The sequence below is a fragment of the Lissotriton helveticus genome, chromosome 2_1 (assembly GCF_964261635.1).
Source record: "Lissotriton helveticus chromosome 2_1, aLisHel1.1, whole genome shotgun sequence".
NCBI lineage: Eukaryota > Metazoa > Chordata > Amphibia > Caudata > Salamandridae > Lissotriton > Lissotriton helveticus.
This window is the reverse complement of record NC_136059.1, coordinates 1,201,219,898-1,201,238,911: the sequence shown is the minus strand read 5'-3', so window position 1 is coordinate 1,201,238,911 and position 19,014 is coordinate 1,201,219,898. Positions and strand designations below refer to the sequence as shown.

General features: G+C 41.8%; 1 protein-coding gene across 7 annotated transcripts in view; it reads right to left on the bottom strand.

The window, feature by feature from the left end:
• PPP3CA (protein phosphatase 3 catalytic subunit alpha) overlaps positions 1-19,014 on the bottom strand; it is a 665,570-nt gene that overhangs the window by 44,672 nt on the left and 601,884 nt on the right. For 3 of the 7 annotated variants that reach the window (XM_078676076.1, XM_078676075.1, XM_078676078.1), the window contains exon 11: positions 2,041-2,070. The exons of the other annotated variants lie outside the window; for them this stretch is intronic. In XM_078676076.1, the coding sequence (XP_078532202.1) occupies positions 2,041-2,070 (30 nt within the window). The remainder of the gene's footprint in view (positions 1-2,040; positions 2,071-19,014) is intronic. 7 annotated transcript variants of the gene reach the window in all.

Genomic DNA, 19,014 nt, shown 5'->3' with positions numbered 1-19,014 from the left:
TATACATGGGAACCGATTTAAAGTGTATATGAAATATTACGAAAACATTCTAACATTATTGCTCTTTTAAATTATGTAAAGCATATGGATTTATGTTTTAATTAATAAGAGTAGTCAAGGACACTATGTGAGCTACGTAACATATTGTAATGCATAATAGTGATTTTGTGTAAATGACTGGATGCATGCCTCATGGACATAAAATCATAATTTTTTTAATAAGATAACTCAAGCTCATAAATACGTAATTAATGGATCAATGTTGCAGTTTTTAAGATGCAAGACTGATAGTGTAGCAAACCAGGTACATCCCACCACACACCAGAACAAGGAAATAGGTTTGTTTGTTCATTAAAGCACAAGTGTACTCTTTTTAAGGCAGGAGAATGTATCTGTTATGTCTAAGGAAGCACCAGTCTAATTTCTGTTGCACTATCACTGTTTTTCACATGTCGGACGACGGCGCAATGATCGAAATACGTCACTATTCTTGGTGGCAATATGCAACTGAATTAAAGTTCATATGAAATGCGGAATTGGGTGAAGACCAATTAGTATGCCTCCAGAATGCAAGCTACAATGTTTGAACTATTTACTGTGTTCATGAATAACAAAGACATCCACACCAGCCCATTGAAAATGGAAAGAGAATTAAGTGGAGACTTCTGACTATACCAATTAAAAAAGATGATTTGTCTCTATAACAACGGCCTGTTTATTGGCAGAAACTAGAGAAGACAAACGCAGATGCAATATTTTCTTTGATCACTGTCCATCAAAATGCTCCCTCTAACAAGCAATCTACATACACAACAGGGCAACTCAGTATTCCACGAGGGAACTGGGTAATCAATATGCAAGAAACATATGTTCCTGGAGGAATTGTTTCAACTTAGGTACAACATTTGTTGGTAACTCAATCCACCCGTACAAGGCAAAGTAAAAAGAGGCGTATGGCTATCAGGTTATTTATATATTAAAACATAGAATCCATTGTATACAAAGCATATTACATGGACAAAAGCAACATGGAACAAAATACAGACACCACCCACATGATCACATCGATATTACTCGAACAAATCAAATCCAAGGATCATTGGGAAGAGGAAAGTCCTCTTAATCATGTACGTTAATGAATTCTGAGTTGCATATGATTTTATATTGATTCCAACAATTTGATGAACTGTAGAATGATGCAATCATAGAATTATGGTCATAGAGGCAGATCCGTCAAAGTTTTGGTCTGTTATGGCCACACAGTCCACAAGACCTTCATCAGGATGCTTCTCAATGATTCTTGGATTTGATTTGTTAGAGTAATATTGATGTGATCATATGGGTAGCGTCAGTGTTTATTTTGTCCATGTTGCTTTTGTCCATGCAATATTCTTTGTTTACTGTATACAATGTATTATATGTTTTAAAATACAAATAATCTCGTGATAGCAATATGCCTGTTTTTTACTATCCTCTGAACAGGTTGGATTGAGTGACCAACATATGTATGTTGTAACTAAGCAGAAACTATTTCACCATGAACATATTTTTCATGCACCCTTTAAAAAACAAAGCATGAAAACAGATAAAATGACTGTCCACTTAACGTGGCTTTTTAAACTCAAACAAAATATTGCAAATTAGTACATCACCAAAATTAACACATTGTGAGTGGCGGATGCATCTGACAAGTTTGTGTACTCAATGTAGATGCAGTCTTTTGGCAAAAACAATATCATTCCAATTGTGAATTAACAGTTATATATCACGAAGTACACCATCAGGAGTACAAGTTTATACAGAAAAAACCTTTGCTTTGATTTAATTGTGTAGCTTAATGATAGTATACTATTCTAGCATGAACCTCTCGGTGGTGTTAATACACAAGTAAATAGGTTGCATAAATCTGAATAAATCTTATTACAGGACTAAGGAGTATGCCGAGTACCTCCAAAGCTTGTGAGAATTAACTGTGTGGGGGTGGTGCGAAGGATAGCAACTAAATACTAGTTAAACCCTTTAACATATATACTATTATACCTTTTTTCTGTGTACAAATAAGTTGCTCTTCTTATGAACATCCAAGGGGGGAAAAAGAAACATATCAGTGAAGTTTGAAGAAGGGAAGGGGAGAACGAGGTACATTATGAGAACACCAATTGGAAAGAAATGATTAAGTAAAGTCTGCAAAATAGAAAAGAAACAGATTAGGTAAAGAACACCAAAGGGAAAGTAAAAAATGTAAATTTGAGACTAGGAGTAGAAAATGGTGAAAGAGTGCCATACTAAAGCTAGGTTAGTGCGTTATAGCCAAGAAGATTAAAATGATGCAGCCATTAGTAACACATCAAATCTATTAGTCCAATGGAATTAAAAGCCAATATCTGTGCTACAAAGCAAAGTCACTCACTTCGTACACTAGAGTTTGACCAGTCATTTGACATGGCTTCCATCAAACCAAAACGACAAATATGCATGCACATAGCATACTGGGAATGAGTTCCTGTTACTGCATAGCAATTTGAAAAAGAAAAAGGCTATGAGGAGAACAATATACCTCGTGGTTTGTAACATAGCCACTGCATGTGCTGATGGATAGTAATAGTTATAAAAGGATGGGGATATAAAGCATGGGGGCTGCCAGGCTGCGTTACGTGACCATGCATCTATTCATTTGCCACAGTTACTCCTAATTGTACAGCTTGATATGGTCACTGCCTGATTTAAAGTGTGAGAGTAGGTATCCTTCAGTAAAGAGCACCAGTTTTACCGGGATTGGGAGGAAAACGTGTAGGGCCCGATTTGCAGCCTTCCCTCAGAAATGTAAGCATTGTAGATGTATGCATAATTGCATCAATTTCTAAGTTTTTAGAAATTCACAAAGATCCCCATAAATTTGCATGGAATTCAAATCAGATTCTAGATTTCCATGCATATTCTAGTTTTTCCCAGTTTAATTCATTGTAGACAATCTCTAGGACTACGGATAGAATAGATGCACACTTTTTTCTCTGTGAAGAAAACCCTTCTTTTACACTCTCATGCATTATGGGGGTAGTCTATTACCTGTCCCACTTTTATTCCTGCCTTTTACAGTCATAGTGCTGCATGTTCTGCCACAGGGGAGCTACTGGTACATAATAGTGTACTGGTGTATAAAAGTGTGTATGCCTACTTTGCAGCAACCTCAGAAAACCCTTCCTAACTTTCAGATTTTCCTGTCCACTTTGCACCTTAAAAAATTCACTACTCCGGTTTTTGGAAATCAAGATGCGGCATTTCGAATTACAAATGTTTTTGATGTGCACCTAAGTATGAACCCATAAACCACTGGGTGAAAGGGAAAACCCAAAATGTGATGGCTGGAACATCGTGAATTTATCTTATTCATGGGTGGTTATTCTAGGCTGCACTCTAGTGCATAGACTGTTTTTCCTCACTCTACCATTACAGACCCAGAGTTACTAGGCTTGGACGTAGGGCTTATTACAGCAGGCGAGTTTCACTTCCCTTAGGTGACATGAGTGATTTCATAAATGCCAATGTGATGAGATGTCAATGATGCCATTGATTTAAATTGTGAGATATCGCTACTCTTTCTAAGATGTTATGAATACTTCTATGGGGCGAGGGGAGTTATGGTTACGCTGCTCACCATACCTGAAAATTTGCACTTTTAGTTTTGCATTAAACAGAAATTTGCAAGGGCATTTTTATTTTTATTATTACCAAACTGCAATGGTCTTGAAAATATTGAACCGTAGCCCAGTGATTTTTATGGGTTCTAAAATGATATACTTTAGCCTGATAATAACGAAAATGAATCCCGCCCACAAAGCCACTGCGAGCTACAGGCACAGTGTGGTCTTTAACCAGCCCCTGTACTCCTGGAAACTGCTGCATAATTTTTCATGGCCTCCAGCTGTAGCTTGTGCCCAGCTGCTATGCCAAGGGAAGAAGGCTTTCAGCCTTCAGGTGCCAAATGAAATACATAGGTTCTGGCATCAAGTGGACTGGGTGTAGAGCCCATTTCTTAATGCCACAAATATTGTAATAGAGGAAAATATACAAAATGTTCTATATTGCTCAATGGCAATTTAAATGCTACAAAAAGGCCTCTTTAAAAAAGAAACATTTTATAAGATGCTGCGGACACATCAAAGGAATCGCTAGATCCATGAGGGCTTAGTTTCTACTTTGAAACAATGGCATCACAAACATACTTCAGTCTTAGATGTTACCAAGACCTTACTGTGAACTGTCCTTCCCCTACATCAACTTTGACAACCACATGCTTGAAGTATGAACAGTGTAACACAAAACTCACCTGGCACTCCATCTAAACACCAGCAAATCTAGGCAATATAATCTCCCCCCTCATCCAGCAGGTACCCAAGAAGTCTCCGAGAATACAAACTATTTATTCTGCACCAGTTAAGTTTTAACTAAAACAATAGCATTTCTACTTAATTTCAAGACACTGAACTGTAGCATTCATTGGGGTGGGGAGGTACGGGGGATTCATTCAAGAGATTTCTCTGCATACAATGCCTTACCTCTGCTAGCCACAGTCTCATTTTAGAGCCCTGTCATGGACAAAGTTCATTATTGCTTTTGTTGCGGGTGGGCTATGTCTAATAGGCAAGCTATATCGACCATCTGTACAGACGAAGATCTAAAAATCATAAAGCATCTCAAGGAGGAGTTATGGGCCTATTGTCATGTATTTATGATTGATATTTCTTCATAGGAAACATATCTTCCACGTTGAACAAACAAGGTAGCACTATGCAATGACAGACATAAGTAGCTGCAGAGAATGAATGCCACATAAGTTTATATTTTCTGCAATAACTGATGTCCAGTGACCATGCATAGCTTTCCTTCCAAACCTAGACACCCCTCTGTTGTTCAGTTGGAGGCAAGATATGAAGCGCTAGCAACTGGTGCATTTCTATCAATGCAAAAGACATTCCACATTTTATTAATTAATTGGCTGATACGTGAAATGAGAAAACAAAGCATCCATTATACTAATGAACCCATCAACTGGCCAAGCAGACCCCGCACCCAGCACTATGACAATCTCCAATAATCCTTCAAGTTCATTGATTTCTCTCTCGCTCCTAGAAGATTCTGGAGGCATTCCTCACTATATCTCGAAAACTATGTGTGGTGGAAAGGAGCATTTTAAAGGGATTTATCAAGGTCCTAAGATCTAGGATTTACTCTCACTAAGGACCCTGTGTTTTCGAACTGTGCCATTCACAGGCTTTTCAGTCTCCAATAAACAGGTTATTGTGAATTCATTAATATTCCCGCTTATCAATCAATGGTTCTATCACTTACAGCTTCCAGACAATACATTTACGAAAGATCCCTGAATGTGGATTACTGCTGTTTTTGTAGTCTACCTTCACATTTCTAGAAGAATCAAAACACTGTTTTTCAGCTAGCTTTTCACATTAATCTTAAAACCGTTTGGGGGATTGTGAATCTTAAAGAGGCTGATGATAGACATGCGACATACCTTAACAATAAAGAGTTACAATTCCGCTAGTTTTGAGGTTGTATCTACTGGCTGCATGAGGGCTAAAAGGCATTTATGAAGGTGACATACCACATAGAACGAGATATGCATCCCAGTCTCTGGTGTTATGCTTGCAATGTTTTTTTAAAACCAGCAGCACAAGAGATCCTAATTTCTGATAAGCTATACACCTGCATGGTATACAGCCTTTACCACGAAACTTTTACAAAGAACTACCATTACAACGCAACTTTTACAACGCAAACCATTACAACGCATAGCGCTGGGGGGCGCTCTAGGATAGGGAATAGGTTTAATGTACTGTCCAACACCTTCCCTACTATCCACGGGGACTGGAGTTGGAATAGTAAATTAAACTATTCACTATCCAGCGCCCAAAAGCATTATGCGTTGTAATGGTATGCGTTGTAAAACTTGCGATGTAAAGGTAGGCGTTGTAAAAGTATGCGTTGTAACGTCATACATCCCACCTGCATGTATCCTTAGAAAAAGATCCGAATCCACAATGAAGACAAGAACTAACGGCTGGTCTAACCTGCTTTGTTACAACGAAGAACCATGGATTTGAAATCGGTAACACTTAAGGAACAGCCTATGGCAAGTGATTATCAGGTAAGCAGCATACATGAAATACAGGGCAGCAGAGCAAACTATCATAATTTTTAGTCTTCACACACCAACACCTTTCTGTCAAAAACTGAACTATATTGAAAACACGGTTTAAAATAACATTAAGGTTAAGACAGAATGAAGACTTCTACTTTAAGTAGAAATCTTTAAATAAGCCACTGATATTTACTGGAAAACTGAACAAGAAAGGATAAGATTACCAACTAATAATTTTAAAAGTTTAAAGGGAGGTAAGAACTGTAGTAAAAGTTAAAATCGGAAGAGAAAATGCAAATGTGAGAGTCCAATATCAAGGTGCAATGTCGCCAATGGTTTTACAATATAAACTACAATATAAACTACAACTTGTACAGAATGTAGCAGCAAGACTCGTGATGGATCTTCCTAAATTCCAATAGCTCTCTGCAGCAATTTGCAAATTACATTGGCTTCCTCCAGAAAAGAGAATTCTGTTTAAGGCCCTGTGCATTGTCCATAGGTCTCTTCATAATTCTGGTCCTGAAGGAATCAAAAGACTCTTCAAACGGTACATCCCCACCAAACAACAGCGGTGCGCCTATAAAAACTGGCTGTCAGTCCCTAGGTTTAGGAGGGCTAAGTGGGGGGCGGGGGCGAGAGCCTTTGCCATCGCCAATTGTAAGCTTTGGAACACTCTCCCTCTAACAATCTCTTGTCAAGAGTCGCATCTACTTTTTCGCAAATCTTTAAAAACATGACTCTTCGCACTTTAACATCTGAAAGCCTCATCCCTTCTACTCATGACCACCAGTTCTATCCCAAGCGCCTTGATGCCTTTGGGCAAAGTTTGTGCTCTACAAGACGATCATTCATTCATACATACATCACATGACATACCAAATCGGCATGGAAATCACTGATTCCTAGACTTGTGAACAATGTAGAAAAGCATTCATATCAAGAACAGGATGCATTTTGTGCACCTCGCCTATTTTTAAAGAGGCAATTATCCACTGTTTAGATCTTCTGGTGGCAGGTTCATTTTACAAATTACAGCTCCTTTTCTGTACGATTTGACAACTATGCTTTTAAAAGCATATCAGTTTTATCAAGTGTGATTTAATGTATTTCGTGTTCTTTTTTCGCCAAACTCTTTTTAACTTCACATACTCCAGAATGTCTTAATTAGTCCCCCTGTGGAATGACTCATATTTGCTTGTAACAAACATCCTTTATGTGCATTACAAATCCACATAAATTCGCACTCAATTTTGCTCCTGCTGCTAGCCTCTTTATTTCATATTCACTCCTGCATCTTTTCTAGTCGACAATTGCGATTAATCTGATGCTATTTTTCCCATTTATTATGTGTTCTGTTTGTGTTTTTTATTTATTTTAACATATCAAAATCACTACATTTTACAGCACATCTGTTGGTGTGCTAAGGCAAAAGAAAGGATGTTTCTCCTTCTTAAAGTAAATAACTGCCGTTATTCATCAAGTTTTTTTATTCTAGGCTATAAAAGCACATATGAAACATATATCTAACACAAAATGCAATTCCTTGGACATTCTTTATGTTTGGATATGCAGGTAAGTCATAATAAATGCGAATCGCAAATTTTAAAACCAGCTTAAAAGAGTAATTTCATTACGCAACATAAGGGCTTATTCAGTATATACTTAGGACGATGGATCCACTATGTCAAAGAGGTTATATTTAATGGTACCTAAAAAACATAGATCAATTCAATGTCTATTTTTTCAGGTCATCTATGCCATCAAAGATAACATTTTCACAACATACACATTCATTTTAAAAGGCTAAATACATAAAACATTTGCAGTGCATGTCCCATAAAAACTTAAGAACTTGAAAACTTAAAATCCTCTATGCAATTCTTGAATAAAATCAAAAATGCCCAAAAAGATAAAACTTCCAATAAATATAAATTCATTTCTATGTGCAAATAATGCAAAAAGTGCAAAGGGGCTTGTATTAATCAAAGGTCCCTAATCCTTAATCCAAAGGAGTATTTGCTCTACACATGATGGCCATTACATTTTAGGGTGTTCGTTCTAATATGCCGTATTGATGACAAACAGCTTGTGATTGCAAAAACAATGCAGCCTCTGGTATTACATACTCGTGAGGCATTTGATCAATCGCTGAATCCAAAAAGACGGTCCAGTGGTATTATCCAACACAAGCATTGTTTTGCATAAGCTGTGCAAAACAATAAGACAGGTTCATTTTTTTCAGCTGACAACGCTTAGGGCATAAATTGGATAAAATTGACCCTACTTTTTTTATTCCAGTAACACGTAAATGTCATCCGGGGTTAAGTCCCTAATTTATATTTTATATTTGATATAAAGTGCTAGTGCAGACAGATCAAATAAAAAGTTCATAAATGGCTCAAAATCAGGTAACATTTAAATAACAAATATGAATCTGTAAGACTGCCTGCGGTTACCACAGATATCTTGGCTCGTAGGACAAAGTCCCAATAACAAGTTTTTAGCTTTTCACGTACACCTCTCAAGATGCTAGGGTATAACCAGTAATCACTCATGCAAAGCTTTAATAGCCAGGTTTTAATACGTAGTATCTATGAGATTTTACTGGTTGAATGTCCAATTAATAGTTCCTTAACACAGTCCTTAATGGGAGCCAACTCTTCGGTTGACCAAAGCCTAACCCAATATTGGATGAACCTTAGTGCAGCAATATCTGACCCAAGATTTAGTTCAAAACTGAGTGGAATAGTTGGAGTACTGGTAGGAAGTTTCAGAAGAGACTTACGAGTGGCATTTTTCACTTTTTCAACAGAGTCAAAATTACAATGTCCTCACAGGTCTGCCCCATACAAGGTTGCCCCTAGAGCTTGAATTTCATATATCTCTATAGGGGGAGAGATAGCAAAGGCATATGCCCCATGGACAAATCTTATAATGGATCCAGCCCTTTATTTTAAGGTCAATGTAATATATTAGCTATCTGGGGTGACCAGCTATGAGAATCACTGATTCTCGCATCCAGATAGACACATTCGGAGACCCTGTCCAGTTGCTTACCCTCTCTAGATATACCCTGCCCTTACCTTTTTTGCAGGCACTAAAATAATATATTTAGTTTTCTTACAATTGCTTTCCAATCCATACTCCTTACAGAATAGGCACAATTTCCCTAAGAGAGTTGAGAGGCGCCTAGTAGTATCAAAAAGTAGTAGAGTACAGTCTGCAAAAAGAAGGCCTGTTATTTTATGTCCCGCAATCTTTGGCGAGTCATTTTCGTAGTTTGCAAGATAAAGAATGCACTCATTTTTATATAATAGCTAGATTTGTGAGGGCAGGGTGCATCCTTGGCGGACGCCTCTTTTAATAGTGATATCCGCTGTTTGTTTCCCAGCTGGCCCCATCTGAAAATTTTACAAGGGTTAGAACACCTTTATCAAATTCAACAAGCCGATGGGGATCCCTACCCTTTCTAAAACCTCCCTGAGTTTAGCCCTTGGGACGAGAGCAAATGCAACACAAAGGTCAACAAAAAGCCACAAATAAGAATCTCCTGTCAATATCTACTATTTTCCACAAGATGTCATGGAATCGCACTATCTGGTCAATTGTGCCGATAAAATCGTGGTTTTCTTTACTGAACATATCAAATCACCACATTTTACAGCATATCTAGTTGTGCTAAGGCAAAAGGGTGTTTCTGCTTCTTAAAGTAAATAACTGCCGTTATTATATTCAAGTGAACCCTTCTAGAAATGTACATATCCTTTACTGTCCCTAGCAGTGTCATGCTTCACATTTTAAGTTATTAAGATTACTCAACTGCTTTAAAAAATAGCTGTTTCAATAAACTGGTGACGTTACAAGATGTTGCCAGCAAAACCATTGGTCATCCATCAGTCATGCCATGTAGGTTAAATCTCCGCAGTCGTTCAGGTCAGGCATTATTGTTTAAGCTTGTTGTGTCCTTTAAAATGAGAATTTCATATCTTGTTTATTTACCAAAACGTGTGTATGCCTATTTAATTTTTTTTACCATAGGACTACTTCTGGAAATTTTAAGAGGATAAATGGTATGATGATGATGCCTTAAAAAGGTATGGTTTTATATTTCTTTCTACATGAGTTACTCATCGGTCCAACTATGCAAGTATCATCTATAACTCGTGTCTGCAGCACGCACTGCTTATACCATGTCATATGACATAACTTATAATATGTTAAGTCATAGCATTCATAACACTCATACCATCTCAAAAGATATCATTTATAAGAACACTGTGCATGGTAGAGGGTCAAGTTACATATGTTTTTTTTTCTCTGACTACGGAGTTTACAATACTGTATGGAGGTGCACGAGTAATAGAAAGTTGTGAGGAGCAGAAATTATAACTAAGTTATAACTATAACTTTAGAATTTCGAGTGATTACGTAGTTTAAGTTTGTTTGGCATCCAAAATTATTCATAAAGTTTTCCTAACATCTGCGTAGTACATGTTCTTTTGGTATACAAGTAATGAATTAAGATTTCCTTAGGTCTTTTCAAACAATTTTTTTATGTGGAAATCAGATAATGTTTATTTTACAGTGAACTGGCGTAAAGTAGATAGGAGTCGATACAGGAGAGGGGTGCAGGGTAGAGTGAAGTTAGAGTAGAGTGGGTTGGAGCAGGGTAGAATGAAGTGGAGTAGAGAAGAGTGGTGCAGAGCAGAGTTGTGCAGATTAAAGTGTTGTAGAGTAGTGCAGTGGCATATAGTGGAATAGAGTGGCGTACAGTGGAATAGAGTGGCGTACAGTGGGATAGAGTGGTGCAGAGTAGAGTGCAGTGGCATAGAGTGGTCTGGAGTAGAGTGGGTTGGAGTGGCATAGAGTAAGATACAACGAATGACAGAGTTGAGCAGAGTGGCAAATAGTGAAATGGGGTAGAGTGAAGTGGGGTAGAGTGAAGTGGGGTAGAGTGAAGTGGGGTAGAGTGAAGTGGGGTAGAGTGAAGTGGGGTAGAGTGAAGTGGGGAAGAGTAGGGTGGGGAAGAGTAGGGTGGGGAAGAGTAGGGTGGGGAAGAGTAGGGTGGGGAAGAGTAAGGTGGGGAAGAGTAAGGTGGGGAAGAGGGGAGTGGCACACATTGCAGTGTTCTAGAGTGGAGTGGTGTACAGTGGTGTACAACCGAACCGAGTAGAGTAGAGTGGCTTGGACTGGCATAGAGCGGAATAGAGCAGAATGGCATACAATAGAGAGGTATAGAGTGCTGAAGAGTGACGTAGAGTGGAATACAGTCAAGGGGCTTGGAGTGGCATAGAGTCACATCGAGCAGAATGGCAAACAGTAGAGTGGCGTAGAGTTGGGTGGCTGTGACGGGGGCGGCGAGCCACTGGGCGCCTCGAAGGTCGTTACCCCCCCCCCCGTGCGGGTATTTACATTGTGACCCCCCCCTCCTGTCATTTCAGCCTTCCCAACCACAGGTCTGGTCGTCGACGGACGAACACTACAGCTGCAATGATGAGGAGATAGAGGACTGGCCCTTTAACTGGAAGCATAGCGGTGTAGAGGAGGAGCCCAGACACGCCTTAAAGCCGGCAGGTGAAGAAAGTCAGGTGTGCTTGTACACCGGAGCGGAGGACGGAGAGCGGAGAGACGGGAGTTGGAGAGAGAGTATCGAAGAGAGAGCGGAGAGAAGAGAGCCCGGTTTTTCATCTACCGAGGGAGAGGAGGTGCTGAGAGACCCGTTGACAGCGCAGGAGCCTGGAGGCCAACGGCAACACGAGCCGCCCAATCGCACGCGACCTGGAGGCGTGTGGCTCACCGAGGTACGTAATCGTATCGCAGGCTGGGCTAAGAGTAGAGGAGGGCCCTTGGAGTAAACTGGATCCAGTTTCCCCTCATTCCCACGGAGAACCCTTCTTGCACCCCCTCCCCGCCACGTCACTTGATGTAAATATTCACCGGTGGTGCCCTCTCACTCCCTTTCCCTACCGAGTGTTCCGAGAGGATACACTGAACTGACGAGTCCTCTCTTGTGTCTTCTCCCGAGGCGGCGAGCACCGTAACCACGGAGACGGACCAGGTGGAGACGAGTTTGAGTTTAAAATATTTCTTAAGCGCACGTACACCTGGCGGTTTCATGGCGCTATAAAGTACTGAAAACCTGAGGGACATGAAGAACGGGAAAATACGAGGGATGGAGTTATGGGGAGAAGGCTTGTGTGAAAAGAAAGGTCTTCAGTGCCTTACGAAAAAGGGTGTACTGGGCACAGGATCTGAGGTGGGCCGGAAGAGAATTCCAAAATGCAGGAGCGAGTGTAGAGAATTTGGAGCCTCCCCATTTTTTCCGTTTAAAACGAGGACCTACGAGCAGTTGTTGGACAGATGAGCGCAGCTCCCTGGCCGGGACATAAGATTGGATTTCAGAGGAGATGAAGGAAGGGGCTGAGCCGGACCGGGCATTGAAGGTGATGCAGCCCAGTTTAAACAGGGCTCGTTCACGGATGGGGAGCCAGTGTAGGGACTTGAGGAGGGGAGTGACGTGATGGGATTTAGGCAGATTGAATACCAGGCGGGCCGCCTGGTTCTGGACTAGCTGGAGTCGACGCACGCTATAGGCGGGCATGCTGCAATAAAGGGCATTGCCGTAGTCCAGGCGGGAGACCAACGAGAGACTTTGCGGATGGTGCGGAGAGAGAGGAAAGACAAGGACACCACCGAGCTGACTTGGGAGTGAAGGGAGAGTTGGTCGTTCAATTTGAACCCGAGTGTTTTTACAGAGGAAGACGGAGTGGGAGGGGGGCCTAAGGAAGGGGGCCAGAAGAGAGGAGACCAAGGACTGGAGCAGCCACCTGTCAACACCAACTCCGTTTTGTCAGGGTTTAATTTCAGGTGGTTGAAGTTCATCCAGTCCTCGATGAACGTCATGATAGATTTAAAATTGGACATGGACTCAGGGGATGCGGATAAAGAAAAAATTAGCTGGAGGTCGTCCGCATAGTTGTAGACGGAGACCTCCTGCTGTTGGAGGGCAAAAATAAGGGGGGCAATATACAAATTGAATAACAGGGGAGAAAGGGAAGAGCCCTGTGGACCCCCGCATTGGACTGCACGGAAGTCCGCCGAAAAGTCACCCAAGCGCAGTGCCTGGGTGCGGTCTCTCAGGAAGGAGGACAGCGAGACCACGGCAGAGCCTCCGATCCCCGCCGCTCTGACACGGGAAAGTAAGATGGCATGATCCACAGTGTCAAAAGCGGCGGAGAGATCAAGGAGTACCAAGGCCTGGGGGTGGTTAGTGTCCATACCCTCTCTGAGGTTGTCAAGGACCGATAACACTACGGACTCCGTGGAGTGTGCGGGGCGGAACCCAGCCTGACTGGGGGCTAATATCCTATTCTCCTCTACGAAGGCACTGAGCGTGCTCGTTACGTGGCGCTCCAGTACCTTCGCCAAAAAAGGCAGAAGTGAGATGGGGCGATAGTTAATCAGTACTGAGGGGTCGGCGCCAGGTTTTTTGAGGATGGGCAAAATGATGGCTGATTTGAGGGGTGGAATGACGATGCCCTGTGATATTGAGCTATTGAGAAGGGTGCGAGGGGGCAGTACACAAGCGGAAAAGATCTGTATGAGAATGTGAGCAGGACAAGGGTCTAGAGGGGAGCCCGACTTAACCAAAGGTAAAAGGGAAAGAAAAGATTCTTCTGTGAGAAGAGGGAAAGAGTCAAGAAGTGCTACGGCGGAGGGAAACAGGGTGTCAACAAAGGAGGGGGAGGGGGGAGAATGTTTGCTTTTATGTTAGAGATTTTATCTAAAAAAAAAAAAGAGTTGAGGGAGTCACATAGGTGCTGGGAGGGAGAGGGTTTGAGGGTGGCCCGATCAGAATAAGCGAGATCGTGCACAATGGTGAAGATTTCTCTAGGGTGGTTTTCGGCTGTTAAAATTTTTGAGGAAAAGTAGGCATTCTTAGTGGCCAGAATAGATTTTTTGTAGCAGGCCAGTAGGGTGGTGTACTGGTTCCTGAGGTTCGGGCAATAGAGTCGCCTCCAGGAGCGTTCCGCGCGGCGGACATTAAGTTTGAGGGCCTTCAGTTCCTCATTAAACCAACGGTTTGCATCGTTGGTGCGCCTGGATGACACCCGTTTTAAGGGGGCAACTAGGTCGCAGCCTGAGTGGAGCCGAGAGTTGATGGAGTCGGCTTGCCCGGAGGACGACAACCCGTGGAGATCCGGGCTGGAGGCAGAGAGAGTGGCAGACAGGGAGACCATGTCCACGCGGTTCCAAGAGCGCGCCCAGGTGTTTTTTTGAAGAGGGGACTTAAGAGCTGGGCTGAGGAACAGGGAAAATGAAATAAGAAAGTGATCGGACCAAGTGCAAGGGGAAATGGACAATGAGGAAACTGGGCAGTTGAGAGACCAGATCTGATCGAGTATGTGTCCCTGGCGGTCCCGAGGCGGAGTCCGATTCGGAGGAAGGAGGAGGCAACTCGGAGAAAACAGCGACCCGAACGAAGCAGATCGCCTCGACGGACTCACAGTAGAAAAACATGTACTGATATCCTGTTTCAGCAATTAAAACCATCACAAACAAAAACACGCCTGCTGCCCATTATTCCCCACCCCGCTACAGTGGCAGACAGTGACGTAGAGTGGAGTACAGTATCGGAACGTGAAGCGGGGTAGAGTGGACTGGGTTGGAGTGGGGTACAGTGGAGTGCCGTAGACTGAAGTGGTTTAGTGTAGAGTGGAGTACAGTGTTGGGGTGTACATTGGAGTGTGAGACTTTGTAGACAGACACACCGCCAAAAAGGCGGAACAGATATTTATAAAATTTGGCAGGAAATAGATAATTGTGTGGAAAGGTTCTTTTTGTTATTTTATATAAATTGGTTCAGTAGTTAAAGTTATAAGGCCCAAACCTTACTGATATACTGGACCATGTTATACCGTGGTCATTTTGTAGTATACCGCGGTACATGTTTATAACAAAACCCACAAAACACAATACCAAATACTTGATGACAGCCCTTACAAAATTAAATGGTAACCATATTGTTGAGACAACACTTTCATTTTGTTCTGGGGTGTAATGTGAAATCTGAATTAGAAGGGTGTTTAAATGTACAGGAACACGTGAGACACTTTAACTTTGTAGCAGTAGGAAAATAATTTGTATTACTTTAAACAAAGCTTGCGGAGTACAGCGGTACTTTTACTATTTTATTTATAAGTCCATAGTGTCTCTCAAAAAGGATGGTACATCTTTCCTCTCCGGCAGAACCCAGAGCGTCCGCCTCCCGCCCTTCCGATCCGAGGCCACCGACATCATCTGCGGCGTCCCCCAGGGCTCATCCCTCAGCCCAACGCTGTTCAACGTCTACATGGCCCCCCTCGCACAAGTGGCCCGCCAACACGACCTCAATATCATCTCCTATACTGACGACAACCAGCTCATCCTCTCCCTCACCAAGGACCCGCACACCGCCAAAACCAACCTCCACGAGGGAATGAAGGCAGTCGCCGACTGGATGAGGAACAGCCATCTGAAGCTGAATTCGGACAAGACGGAGGTACTCATCCTCGGACCCACCCCCTCAGCCTGGGACAACTCCTGGTTGGCGACCACACTGGGAACAGCACAGACACCCACCGACCATGCACGCAACCTAGGATTCATCCTCGACTCCTACCTCTCCATGTCAAAACAGGTCAACGCAGTCTCCTCCTCCTGCTACAGCACCCTCCGCATGCTCCGCAGGATCCACAAGTGGATCCCAACCGAAACAAGAAGAACGGTGACACAGGCCCTCGTCAGCAGCAGACTGGACTACGGCAACGCACTCTACGCAGGAATCCCAGCCAAACACCTACGACGACTACAACGCATCCAAAATGCCTCCGCCCGACTGATTGTCAACGTCCCCCGCCGCAGCCACATCACCCCCCACCTGAGAGACCTACACTGGCTCCCCGTCGACAAGAGGATGACCTTCAAGCTCCTCACCCACGCACACAAAGCACTCCACAACGCCAGACCAGCTTCCTGAACAGCGGATTCAGCTTCTACACCCCCACCCGCCAGCTCCGCTCCGCCAGCCTCACCCTTGCCGCTGTTCCCCTCATCCAACGAACAACCTCCGGCCGCAGATCCTTCTCTTACCTCGCCGCCAAGAGCTGGAACACCCTCCCTACCCACCTACGGCAGACCCAAGACGTACTCGCCTTCAGAGGACTCCTCAAGACCTGGCTCTTCGAGCAGTAGCGGCGCCCCCTCCCCTCAGCGCCTTGAGACCCTCACGGGTAAGTAGCGCGCTTTACAAGTACTCTGAATGATTGATTGATACATCTTTGATAAATGGTTTGAGAAATGTGTCAAAGCATTGAGAGATTGGTTCCAAGATTGAATCGCATCCAGAAACGATTGGCTGTCTTGGGAGATTTGTTTCATCTATGTATTTTGGGCAAGAAATAAATCACTGGAATTCTCCGATTACATTTTTTGAGAAACTCGAAAATTTAACACATTTCTCAAACCAATTAGCAATGATGTACCCTATTATTTGAGAGACATTATGGACTTCATAAATGAAATAGAATAGACGGGTACCAATTTAACCAGACACACAATCAAGGGTCACATTTGACGTTGTATCATTGTATACACAGGTCCCACAAGATGAAGCCCTGGAAGCTATGGAATTCTATCTAGTGTCGAGACAAAGACCACACAGGGTCCTGACAAAATTAATTTTGAAACTGGTAGCCATAGCACTAAAGAGAAATTTTCAATTTGACGTTGAGTTTCTTTTTTCTTTTAGACAAAGGGGACTGCCATGGGCTGTTCCTTTGCACTACTATATATGGCACTATTTGAAGACAAATTCATCTATAACAACAGCCATTACTCTGGCAATATTAAATAAATGGCGGCGGTTCATGGACTACATTTGGTGCATACGGAATGGAGATGAAGAAACATTGCGCTGCGCACTTTTTACATGTGGCTCAGCAACAGAAGCCTCGATATCAAAATCAGTATAGCGAAACAACAAAAGTATGACGTTCTGAGATGTGGAAGTCAAGGTAATTAAGGAAGAGCGTGTTACAACTTTACATCGAAAGCCAACCAATAAGAACAATGCGTTGCACTAAAAAAGCTAACACCCCCGGAACTTAAGACAACTTGCCCTATGGGCAATTCTTGAGGATACGGAGAAATTGTACTATACAAGACTACTATTTTACCAATGCTGCCATACTTCAAGAAATCTTTTTTTTTTATAGATACCCACATTTACTATTAAAACAGTCACTAAAGAGAGCTTGGCGCACACCAAGAGAGTGCCTGTTTTTAAAGAAAGAAAAAAAAGCACTAGATAATCTAACTGGGGTTTCTACAGATTGTCCACAGAAGAATAATTTTTAAAAAAACGTTTGAAGCAATTGGTACATGATATACTCTGAATGGATTTCTGATTATCCTCTATTCGCAATGAAAAAGAATGTAAGTCTAGGAAAACGCTTGCAGTCACCAAAAAATGCCTAAAACAAACTTAAGAGCCCAATGGAGAATGAAACGTTTAAAAGGTGACCATAAATGTGGAAATAGTGTGTCATGTAGCCAAACAATGGAGGGCACAGTATGACAAAATAAAATGGAAACACTAATTTTTCCCAACTGTCACACCAAAAATGTGGTGTATGCAATCATATACCTATGCCAAAAAAGATACATTGGGAAAACTAACCAGAAAATAAGACAAAGAATAGTACAGTACACGTCTCGCATGAGAACGAAAAGAATTACAGCCCTGCTGATGAATCATTTCATTACGAATGGCCATAATGAGAAAGATTTTCAATGAACAGTTTTATGGGTGATACAACCAAATACAAGAGGAGGAGATCTAGAAGCAACCCTTAATCAGAAAAAAGCATATTTGATACTGCGCTTCAACACAGTCACTGGAGGCTTAAACGAAATGATAGAATTACACAGACTATGACTAGGAACGACAAGTATGCCTCATAGTATATTAAAAATATTAAGGTACACTATTAAAAATTAACAATTGACTAAAAGAAGCCTATCATAAATAATCGATAAACCACCCCCAGAGAAAATGAGAGAAATACATTCTATCCAAGAAAGCAAAGCCTCCAAAAGCAATCCCAAGAAATACACATTAAAACCCATAAACATTTGTTTTTTTTAAATATTGTTGATGAAAGTAAGACAGGCAACCTTCAAGTGCAATAAAGAACGTAGGTCCTTATTACATGTATAGCGTGGTTTGGAATAAAATAACTAAGTCATATATACACCACTTAATACAAACGCAAAAATCACTACAACATCCAGCAATAGGGCCAAATAGGCATTTTAATGAATAAACCTGGGAATTGCAAACCGTATAACTAGACTGAGTTCACAAGAAACACCCTGAGAGACAGACCGCCAGAGGAAACCCTAAAAGTAACTCTGATATAGTAATGCCAAAATGACATAATGAGTATGCAACTAGAAGCCAGCAAAGTTATCTGCAAATGTTCCAGGCAAACTGCTCAGAACCGGAAAGACAATTCAAACACAAGTGTGGAAAGGGACGATCGTAACAATGCAACACGCTGTGATAAACTCAGAACGAGTTACGTAGACTAACATCAGACTAACATCAGTCTAAAGAAAGGATTGTGTTAAAATAGCATACAGCAGCACATAAGTGTAACAGCTAAAACAAAACAAAAAAATTTGTAACATTTTGAATTTAAACACAAGCAAAGTAGCCATGCTGAAAAGAAAAGGGAAGTAGAGAAGAGACGGTTAAACAGCAGAAAGAGCTGAGTAGAAAACAAAGGGCCACTCGAACAAATGCGCGGAGA